This window comes from Hippoglossus stenolepis, chromosome 2 (genome assembly GCF_022539355.2).
Source record: "Hippoglossus stenolepis isolate QCI-W04-F060 chromosome 2, HSTE1.2, whole genome shotgun sequence".
NCBI lineage: Eukaryota > Metazoa > Chordata > Actinopteri > Pleuronectiformes > Pleuronectidae > Hippoglossus > Hippoglossus stenolepis.
In genome coordinates this window covers 11,947,192-11,959,392 of record NC_061484.1, presented here as the reverse complement: position 1 = coordinate 11,959,392, position 12,201 = coordinate 11,947,192, and the positions used below count along the sequence as shown (strand labels likewise).

General features: G+C 38.2%; 1 protein-coding gene across 1 annotated transcript in view; it reads left to right on the top strand.

Annotated features, from left to right (window-relative positions):
- Positions 1–12,201, top strand: part of LOC118115073 (zeta-sarcoglycan) — a 323,672-nt gene that overhangs the window by 218,203 nt on the left and 93,268 nt on the right. Inside the window, exon 3 of the mRNA XM_035166010.2 lies at positions 9,299–9,400. Within this exon, the coding sequence (XP_035021901.1) occupies positions 9,299–9,400 (102 nt within the window). The remainder of the gene's footprint in view (positions 1–9,298; positions 9,401–12,201) is intronic.

Sequence of the window (12,201 nt, the reverse complement as noted above, 5' to 3'; positions counted from 1 at the left end):
TGAACAGACACACACACACTCAAGTGCTCAAATCTATAACCAGTCAGATGAGAATCAACAATAAACAATGAAATATTTAAAAAAAACACAAAACTGAAACACTGACTGACTTCTGACACTGAAGATCTATAAACAGACTTCCTCCTCAATTCACGTTTCAAGGCGGGGTGGTTGTTCAGCCAAGAGTTCACAGGTCGATCTATGGAGGCTGCACAGGGTTCAAAGGTGAAGTTTGTATCTTCCTTTAATGATTAGTTGTTGTGTAACCTGCAGGAAGACATCAGCAACATGCACAGTATTTTGAAGCGATAGATCATTTAGTTTTAGTTGTGGTACATTCTCTTTGCTCATTTCTCTGAGGACTGTAAATACAGTTATAATTATTGTGTTTTTAGTTCTTAGGATTTGTTCATATATACAAATTAAATTATGAAACTTGCTAAACCACATTTTACATTCAAATTGCACTTACGGAAAATTATCAGAAAATATGAGTGATTGTACATTAAGTATCTTAATCATAAAATCACCTGTCAAAGAAGTATTAACCTAAGCTAATGATTGGCAACTAAAGCTGCCCTTTCATGAAAAGCTCTTCCATCTTTCTTACCATCATCTTTACAGTGGTTTTTGAATAGAAGAATACAGCATTTACCAAATAACTATTAAGAATGTGCAGATGTCACAAATGTGTGGATTGCCCATGTACCGTAGTTTCTCTCTGAGCGTCGTCCTTGGGACTGAACACATTTATCATAACAGGAGAAACTCTCTGGTCTGTCCTGATAATAATTTTTTCTTGACTGTTCAGATGAGAGAGTGTCATCAGAAAACTCAAACTTCATTTAAATCATCTTCACTCCTTCAAGCAGCACATTTGTTTTCTTGCTCTGTTTCCCACTCAGTGGTCAGCCTCGTTCTTCAGCACTTGTCTTGATGTCTGTGATACCACTTCATTTGATCAGATGTTAAGTTAAGAGTTTTGCTCATGTTTCTTTCTACTTATAGCAACTACTATTGTTCTCTTTTTTGCCACTTCCTCATTATATTTCAGCTCCACTGGTCTAATCAATAAAACACACAAACATCAAATAGTTTCTACTTTGAAATGTAAAAATAAGGGTAAAGGTATGCATGAGTACATATGGTAAAATATACACAAAACTGTGGAGGGACGGAATAAGGATATTGCAATATACGTGCTAAAATCTTTCAGATGCTGATTGTCTGTTTTTTTCTCAGTAACACTGCTTTCCTTCACTGTTGTATTTATCTGAAACATTTTATGTCCCAATGTAAAGCTGCTCTCGTTTATTATGTCCATGTTTCACAAAAAGCTGAATTCTACCCCTTGAACTGCTCAAAGTGTTTAATATGAAACAGATGGAGGCAGCGCTGAGTTTACATCAACAGCAAATGGCAGCAACAACAAATTAATACAGCATATGGGAGCAAAACGACAATGTCTGTTTTTATAACAGGGGAATTAAGACATTAAGGCATGTCTTTAATAATAAAGGCCTGGTTCTATAGCTGGGCAACATTTGACATTTTACAGTATGGCAGTCTTACGCCTTAATTTGAGCTCAGAAATGACTTTGGCTGTCATTACTGTACTCTGAACACTTCTGAACTTCTAAAATCCTGTCCATAATCCATAGTTCTAATGACTCACTGTCCAACAAGCGTCACAATACAAATTTCACTCTGTAACCTCCATGTATCCAGCTTGACTTTGTGTGGTTTGTTTAAACTATAAATCTGGTATTTTTTGAATGTCTGGTCCAGCAAACTTGCCAACTAATTATCTGCCATAGTGCTGAATTTCATCCTCTAATAATTCAGAGTGAAAATAGTTTCAAGGACTGAGTTAAATACCCTGACTTAAGATAAAGTTATGAAAGAGCTACACAAAGTCGTGTTCTCAGTCAGGAACATCCTATCCTGTCTCCACTTGTTTAAAAAGGCAAAGGACGACCAAAGAGCTTCCTAATGGGGGAATCACTTTAGCCATTTTCTCAGCGGTTTTCCCGAGGCAAAGGTGACACACTCTCTCTCTCTCTCTCTCTCTCTCTCTCTCTCTCTCTCTCTCTCTCTCTCTCTATCTCTGTGTCTGTTGGCTGACATAAAAGGTTGTGTGAAAAATTACAGCAGTCCTGAATATTAGAAGTGCCTGCAAAATACTTCCCTAGCCTATCCATCACCACAGGGACACATGGGTCTTCAGTGTGTGTGTGTGTGTGTGTGTGTATGGACACCTAAAAGTCGTAGTGATAAACATGTCTGTACTTTGTATTTGATTGGTGTGGGTCTTGTGTGTGTATAACCTTGCATATGATGTGCTTTCACGTAATGGGACAGTTTGCCAGTTAACCTCACCAGGGTGTGGGAATCCATCATTACATCTACACCTCTTACGTCAGAGAGGACGTTCATAAACCTTCTTGACCTTGGACGCAGAAAATTTCTCACACACAGGCCTTTGTTTTTAACAGCTGACATTAAGCTATGTCTTGTCTGGACACTGTCTGTGTTTGTGATGCAGCTAAGCTACATGGGCAGTGGACAGTGTGGTATTGTTATTCAGCATGTAGCAGTTTGCAGCGCAGATCAATTCTTGTTTATAATGTTTATTCTTGAACATATTATAGTGTGTTTTATCGAATCGAGTGATACTTTGCCAATGAGTATTTTGAATGTAAGTTTAATATATTTACCTGCAGTTGTTGTTCATGTAAATTACTGGTTGTCATTTCATTATAGTCGTTTTCCATTATTTAAAGCAATGTTGCTTCCACCAGGCAGCCTGACAGTTTCTGTTTCACAATATTCATTGGATCTATCTGGAAGAGTTTTGTCATAGTATTTCTTGTACAGTCTGTCTGTTTGCTTTTCACCACTATATGTCTTTCTCTTAAAATATAAAAAAGTATGAATGCGTTTGAACTGAACCCAGAGGTCTTTTCTATTGGAGAGTTGATTGAATCTGAACATGTTCCTGAAAGAGAAAATGACTGCCACCTATGGAGAAGAAAGGAAACGTGGTTCATAATTCAGGCCACATAAAATTTATTCCAGTCATTTTTTCCTACAGCTATCTACAGTCTTCATAACAGGGCTCGTACTTAATCTGTATACTCCCTGTGGTGTGTGTGTGTGTGTGTGTGTGTGTGTGTGTGTGTGTGCGTACAACACAAATGTTTCCTTCCTTTCATTTGTGTGTGCAGACATGCAGGCAGTGCCCACCTTTATTTTTAACATGGTGTGTGTAAACCAGTCCAACAGAGTGAGTGGGTTGTCATACAGCTGCACCTGCATACACGCATATATGTTCATACAGTACACACACTACACCACACACACCACACACACACACACACACACACACACACACACATCGTTAAAGGACCAGTGTGTATCCATAGTCATGTTGCAGATTGCAACCAAATGCTATTCCCCTCACCCATCCCTTTCCAAGCAAAGGTACAAATGTGAAAGGTCCTCTCTGGAGCCTGTGTTTGGTTTGTCCATTCTGTGCTGCTGTCAAATATGCTAATACATCCTGGTGGACTCGTAGAGGATCCACTCCCGACGCAGTTCAAGGGCTCAAACACAAAGATTGTCAGTTCTAGAGTAAAGACAGATAAGGTAGAACACTGAAGAAAAAAGTTCACTGTGTGATGTTAAAGCTATTGTGTCTGCAGTAATTATCACTGTGCTGGGATTTGATAATTTTTCTTTGGCAAGCAACGCTTTTTAGATTTTTACTGATGAAACCTGTCTCAGTTGGGGGAGAAAACACAGATAAATCCAAGCAGAGGTTTAGTTTGTTTCCTGATTAGTTGTTGTTATTGTTGCCAAACTGAATCTCCTGCTATTATGTTGATTATTTGTATTTGTTGATTGTGCTTTATTACCAAGAGGCTGCGTTTCGTGCTAATGCAGCCAAACTCAAATGGCAAAGGGGAAAAGGTAGGGGAAGATAGTTTTGCCTTGTATTGTATATCTTCTCATCTAAATTTATACAAAAAAAACAATGTAGCTCCTCGCTTTATTTATTTAAAAGCTGCAAGCTGGAATCCATAAAGAGATTTTGGGGAAATGTTAAAGGCGTGATGGAGCTGTTTGCGCTTTCTGTAGCTGGGAACATTTGTAAATCAAAGGCGGCCTTATAGTTAATGGAAGTTCAAGACTGATGGTTGTGTTGGGGCGTAATATCTCAGACAAAGACCCAAAGGCAATGACCTGCATGTTAAAATACTGAAATTAAAATTGTATATGTTTAGGAACTTCTAACGGCACAAGGTTTGATCATCTCTGATGTTGCCTTCATTCAGGGGGATTTTTTAATTTGGTGATTGACTGTATTTGTCTGTAATGTAGAATTTTTATATAGCTCCACTACAATGTGTACATCCTCAAAGATAGCATGATATACTGTTACAAAAATATACTTATAATCATACTAACTTAACATAACCAGTCGGTGACATGGTCAGCAGTAACATATGATAAGGCATTAATTGGCCAGCATGTGGAATGGCCACTAGACTGCTGGGTTTTGTAGTATTCAGGAAAGGAAAGGCAATCTCTAGAGGCAAAATAAATTGCCTGCTGACATTTAAAACATCTCAATTGAAAAGGACTGGATAACGATATAGAAGGAGTCTGTGAAGAAACACAGATAAAAGTGAAAAAAACCCTATCACGTCCTCGTCTTTCACAACAAACTAAAAAGTCACTTGAAAACTTGGAGATCAAAAATCAAAACAGGCCTGACATCATCCAAATAAATGTGATGTAGTTATATAACAGCTTAAAACCCACACACCACATGAATAACTGTGTCTTTTGTCAGATTGCACACAGTGTCTTGGTTAAATAGCTGATTAGCCTTTTACCCTGACTTTGTACAAATACAATTATCACTCCTACTGATAGAAAAAAAAAGATGCTCGGATTCATTTGTCCCGTAATCACAGTGATAAGTTCAGGTGGCTGAAACAGAGGTTCAGGGGTCACTTTGAGGTCAGTTCGTAACTTTTCATCATGAATAATCAAAAGGTTTATTACAAATTCGTACTCAATTATAAATGCCTTGAACCACTATTTCCACATGATTACCAGAGTGTGCTTTTTAATTTAAAACCAACCCAACCCCGCTATAAGACACATCTCAACCTCTGATCTCCTTTGCAGAATTAATTTTACAGTGAGAAAGAGACAGACAGATGGAGCGAGGGATAAACAGAAGACAGACAAAGAAAAGCCATGACAAACACATTCAGGGAAAGAGCGAGAGAGACAGCTGAACAATGAGAGATAAATGGATGAATGGAGAGATTTAGTCACTTTCTTCTGTTTGTTAAAGAACCCACATTGTATTCTAGGCTTTGGCAATATCGTTCATATAACATTTGTGCCAATTACGCATACTGGATTGCAAATAACAACAAAAAGAGGAGTGTGAGAGAGCGCGCGCGAGAGAGAGAGGGAGAGAGCACTCTCGTGTTCAATCAATGAGGCTTCAGTGTTGGACAGTGGAGCAGTGTGGTGGAATAAAACCACCTGATTAATTTTAACATTATCGTCTTCATGTTTTTGGAATTGAGCGACAGAGAGTGTGAGGCGGGGGGGGGATTAGAGAGGCAGGGAATGTACTGAGTGTGAATATGTTCAGGCTCAGTTAATTCTCTATTCTCTAAATATCTCTTTCTCTGTGTGCATGTTCTATAGTATTAGCTTCTATATGTGGAGCTGTATTGGTTATGTGTGTAACTGTATATTTCCATCAATAATTCAGGGAGTATTTGTGATTCTCCAGGTCCTTGGGTTCTGATATATTTTATTGAATAAGCTGCATGGTCCACTGTATATTCAGTGTCATGATTGTAGCTCTAACTACACTGAAAAACTCCCGGTGGTCTAACATATCGATCCCTCACACTCTCATCACTTTGCTTAGCTACTAAATATGTTTCTGTGGATCATATACAGACTGTTGCTCGAGGTTAGTCTTGTTTTTTATTCTTATTTTTGATCATCTCTTGAGTATGAATACGATTATAAATAAGTCATGATGGGCAAATGAATAACTGTCCATTACTTTGGTGATCAAAGGTCACTGTGAGCTCAATAAACACCTTCACTCCTTGAAAGTTGTCCCAACATATATTAATTAAGTCTGAACAGCCACGGTCACTGGAAGTATAGAACCCAGAGGCAGTAATTCTCATTCTGAATAGAATCTTGAACCTGTTTTCTGCTTATGTTGGTGTTACCCTCTCAACTAATGTATTTTAGCAGAACTAGTCTAGTTAGCATGTATGTTGGTGGTGTTGATTTTGATTGGACATATGGGTTCGTATGTGAATGTAAATTTCTAAAACTCCTCTGCTGCAGGTCGTCTTACTGGACGGACATTGTTTTTACTGCTTTGTCTTTCATATTGTTTGTGCATTCTATTGAAAATACTGATTTCCTTTTGTTGGCTGGTCCACCCCCACACAAACCTCTGTTCCCCCAGCTCATTTCCACCACCACCACCACCGCCCACTACAACAGGCATGTCAGGATGAGCTTGACTTAATTTGTCTGAGTCCCCATCTGTATTTCTCTTTGCCTCACTTCTCTCCCTCAGTGATTCCTCTCTTTCTCGTGCCTTGAGCACATTTTCAATCGGAAAGGCTCTGTTGGGTTGTTGCACCTAAAAATTTATGATAATTCACTGAACTAAACGGAACAGAATTTGTATGTCCATGGACAGTTTCATCAACATTTGTGAACATGAATAGAAAGCTGGGAACTAGGGAGGCACGAATAATTGATTGTCCAACCACATACTGTGGAATAGTTATTCCAGTTGAAGGCTGAATTAGTTTAATCCACCATGTTTGTTTCACGTTTTTACCATTGAAGAGAACTTTATTTCACAGTAGATGCATTTTTTGAGCTTGTAATTTATTTAGCTAACCAGGAACACACCTGCAGTTTGAATTGCTGTCTGTATAATGAGAAGTAAAAAAAAAACATTGGCAATATACTGAAATGTTGATGTTGATCCAAACTGTCCACATCCATCCTATCAGTGTTTACAGTTGATCACCTATTATCTCAGTTGATTATTTAAACAAGGTGCTGACATCACTGTCTTTTTTCTAAAGTATATCTTCTTAAATACCCAGAAACCTCCCCAAACTCAGACCAAGCCCACAGTCAGAGCAGCTCTTGCTCTGATGTGCTCTCTGCTCTGTTACTCTCCTAAGCATCGATTTGACATGGTGCAGTATCTGCCACTTTGCTCCATAAGAAGCCTCACTATCCTAGTACCCGGCATGGCTGTTTGAAATGAATTTAATCTTGCCATGTAAGTCGGATCCAACAATTTTTCAAAGTTCCCCTAGAGTGGAATCTATAAAATGCTGCACACATTATCATAAACCTGGAGAGCTGGCCAGCACATCAGAAATAGTGGGGGATAGCACACAAACTAAATGTTATGCTTTACATAACTTTACAGATTAACCCGTCCAGTGTCCTGTGTAGCCCAAGGTCAGCTGGGATTGGTCGCAGTGCCCCCTGCGACCCTCACAATGACCAGTATTACATCAACCTCAATCCTTTTTTAAAAATGATTTTCACTTTATATTACAACACTGTCAGGGAATTTGTGACAAACACATCTTTTGATACCTTTAATACTGTACGTAACTGAGTGTTGAGAGCTCTTCTTATGACAGAAGAGCTGTCATAAGAAGAGCTGTGAGGCAAGTCTCCATTCTCAAGAAGATAATAACAATCCTGACATGACTTCTAGTGACATGACTGGTTATCTGCTCCCTCCCATTTGATATAATACTAAGATGTTTCCATTGCTGTTCAAGCTTTTCTGGTTCCCTGCTTGCATGCACGTTGGACCAAGAATCTTCTGTCGACGGATCTTTTATCATAAACTCAGATGTTCAACAACGGTAAAACTTAGGCTCATTGAGTTAATTTTTTTATTCACCACTGTCAAAAGCAATTAGAAATTCAGTATCACCAACAAGCACTTTCTTCATGGTAACTTAATGTTAGGGATTAGGATTAGGGTTACATTAAAAATGCTACTAAAGGTCTAAAACAAATGGTTGTGATCTCAGATTTATTTGCTCAAATTGTGTAAGTTGTAATGTTATTGGATTGGCCGTTGTTTGAAAAGGCTCCCCACAGAGAGCCATATCCCCTTCCTATTTTCCTAGCTGACCTCCATTTCACTCGCCTCGATGGGTTTTCTCAGCAGGGGTTTCTTTCATCTGTCTTTCTGACAAGCTAAAATGTGTTCCTACTGTTTTATGTCTTCATTGTGAACCAAATGGTTATCTAAACCTCCAGCACCTTGTCATGTTTGGATAAAGATAAAACCATTACTTTGTCAGCATCTCAAAACTACAGCTCTCATGAGGCTTTGACAATGTGCATTTACTTCCTCTGTTTTTGGAAGGCAATTGTTATGTATGACGTCCTTCGAGGTTGAATAAATGAATCAATAATCACACTCGTACGCTATTATACACTCCTAACGGACTGTTAGAGAACGTTCTCTGTAAAACAGGATCAAACTGGGGTGAAGTAGACCTATGTGAATACATGATATTCCCATTTCAAATCAATATTACACTGCTCATCAATGGCTAATGCTAATAACTACTGCTGGATCCTCAAAAGCTCTGAGCACATTTAAAGTTGTGTAAACCCAGGAGCTCGAAAAGTGAAAATTTCATAAATGCATGATGATATTTAGTCAATGCAAAAACTACAAGATAAAACAAATAAAACAATCAATTCTACATTTTCATTAATGTGAATGTACATGTGAACACACATTTCGAACCTTGTATTTTGTATATTTATAGTCAAGTGCACTTTTGTATTCCAAAGTAACATTTGCATCATTTTCTATGAGTTGCGTTACAGGAAAAGAAAAGCCACATGAAACCTGAAGACAAGACAAACAATAAATCATGACCATGTTCTTGCATGAGCAATTCAACAATTGTACCCCACCACTATTTTCTGCAGTATCTGTGTATTATTGTGAATAATATCATGGGACTATTTAAGTAATTGGCTTTTGTATCATTTATAAAAATGATTAGTTGAAAACTCATCAGAAAGAAGATGGGCAGAGTAGATCAATGGATTCTCTCCGTCTCTATGACAGTATATCTGCTCATAGAATGTTATTGGATTCGCCTGAATTTCTAAGGATTCTCTCAATAACCACTAAATCTCTCTGTTTATCTCTTTGTCTTGTCAGGATGGCATGGGGAATCTACGGGTGACAAAGGAAGGTGTCCGATTGGAGGGAGTGTCCGAATTCTTGCTGCCTTTATACGTCAAAGAGATCCAGTCTCGTAGGGTAAGACTACCTGTGTGTGTGAGTTTGTGTGTATAAGTACGTGTGTTTGTGTGTATGTGTGCCTATGTACCTCAAGAATGATTAATCAAGCACTATGGAACCAAAACATATTCATGGTTTGAGTATATTTATGTATTTGTGTTCTTTGATGTAAATGTAGTCATCCTTCAATCACTTAAATCAGTTTCTGTCCTTTTTTCTCAGAACAATTACCAGTCTATTATGTTTCTGTGTGTATGTGTAGAAAGCCATGTTCCAACCCCTATAATCAGCAGAAATCACATGTGGCTGTCATGGTGACATAGTGTAGCAGTCTTTCAGATTCGCTTGTGCCATTATGGACATGTGTCACTCTATATAGGGCACTCTGTGTGTGTGTGTGTGCCCAAGCTTGTATATGTTCATATGTATGAATATTAAGCAGAAGGGAATGAACAACACACACATGAGATACACCAAAACAGTTTGCTATGTTGCTTGCAAGAACAGTCATGACCTGTGAAAGATATCCACTCAGAGTTAAACCTGAAGCCACATGGACACGACAATGACTCTGAAATGACGCCACATCATCAGCCAAGATTAAGCTGTAAAGAGAGAGAGAGAAAAAACAGTCAGCAAACTAAAAAGGATCCCTCGGGACTGAATAACTGTGCCGATAAGAGTACTTCAGCATAGAGAGTGATGGAGAAGTAGAATAAAGAGATACTGACAGACAATGTGAAGAGGAAGAGAAAAATGCATCAGAAGGAATAGAGGAATTAATGGGGAGGGAAGCATACTAAATGTTGATTCATGGACGCAAAGCCTTTAATGCATTCAAAATGAAACTGATGTTCAATTTGGATTTCAAACATATATTCCTACATTTTTCAATAGATAGATTTATACAAATGATGCAGGAGTAAACAAATGAATCACTTAAAGTTTCCTATTTGTAGTGGTTACCAAACTTTTTCTGCCTGGCCCCCCTTTAGGGGGTGAAGTGAGGGATACGGCCCCGCTGTCAGTACAGTAGATTTAACATGTTTGAGCCTTTTGGGTCTATGCTGAGCCACATAATAGTTCATTGCCTTTTTTATTGGTAACATTTGAAACTGTCAGGATTGGCTTACTGTCCACTTTACATTTTCAGACTCTATTCACGTCTCCATGCATTGGTGTCATGGTGGTACGCTAACATAGGCCTCCAACACCTCCCCCTGTTGTAATTTTAGTTTATTACTTCATACACACTGCACCTTGCAGTATTTTATTAATGCCACAACGAAAAATAAATAAAAGCATTTTAAACTTGTTTTGACTAACATGGTAAATTTGGTTTAACCAGTTGTGTAATTAATTTTGTTTACTTATTGAGAAAAGATAGCAAACTTTTTAAAGATATCCCAGTTTAGTATTTAAATATACGCTAGTCAATTAGCATCATCTGATGTCTTTAGTTACTGTACTAATTTTGATAACAGAAAATGTTAATTTTTAGCATTAGAAATGATGTCAGTTCCATACTAATTAGTATGATGCTTTAATTCTCATTCAAGAAAAGGTTCTCATTATATTTTAGCAGCCTACTGTCAACTGTAACATTTTTGGGGACATTAGTTATTGTTTACCCATTTACACTTTATTAATCCCAAAAATAAACTGAAAGGTTCAGGCTCTCTTAATGGAAATTTTGAGAAAAGCAATTTTATGATATCCCACACAGATGCCGTATGCCTTATTCACACACACACACACACACACACACACACACACACACACACACACACACACACACACACACACACACACATTTAGCATATTTTGCATAATCAGGGCCTTCCCCCAGCAGCGCATTGTGAGAGGTAAATGGAACATTGTGACTCCCAGAGAGAGCTAAATACAGAACACTGCATATAAACTATATGCGCTAACAGCAGCAACAACGACACACTGAGAAATGATATTGGCTGTGAAACTGAAAAAACAGGGTGCAGGAGAGGGAGAGAGATAATTGAGGAAAGAAAGGTGGGGGAAAAAGAGAAGGAGCAGAGGTTGGAGGGAAATAAAGGGGTCAGAGAGAATCATACAGATCTAAAGAGGTGGAAGAAATGTGTGAATACAAGAAAATGAAAGAAGGCAAAAGCGAAGGCCAAGAGACAGACATAGAAAATAAAAAGAATAGAAAAAACATGGAAAACAGATAAAGCAGATTTAATGTTTTCGAGTTGTCATTGTGTTTCACATTAGGTTCTTCATTTCCATAGATGCTAGAAGGTTTTTTTTGTACCTTCCTTCCAGGTAAATTGCTGAGGTGAAATAAATCAACATTGCTGGTATATTTTGACATAGCATACCTTGTTGCAAAACATCTTTTGATTATCTTTTTTTTTTTTTCATGTGTTTGGTGATATATTCTACGTGAGGCCGGCAATGTTGCACACTGGTGCAGTGGTAAGAACTATTGACCTCACAACAAGGAGGGTCTTGGTCAAAATGACAGAGACTAATGGTCGTTTGTCTCTGTACGTTGGCCCTGTGATGAGACAGGCAACCGGTCCAGGGTGGACCCTGCCTCTAGCACAATGTCAGCTGGGAATGGCTTCAGCCCTGCTGTGGTCTTTAAAGGAAGCTGTATAGATAATGGATGGTTATCGATGTGCATGTGTTTACAGGCTATCACAGCAAATAGTAAAATAAAATTGATTATAGATTGTTATAGTTTGTTTTACAACCACAGCATAGCTTGCACTTTTGTCACAAAATCCCAGTGGTTGATTAGGGCTCTGAACGGACTAGGAAAGACTTGTTTCATGTGT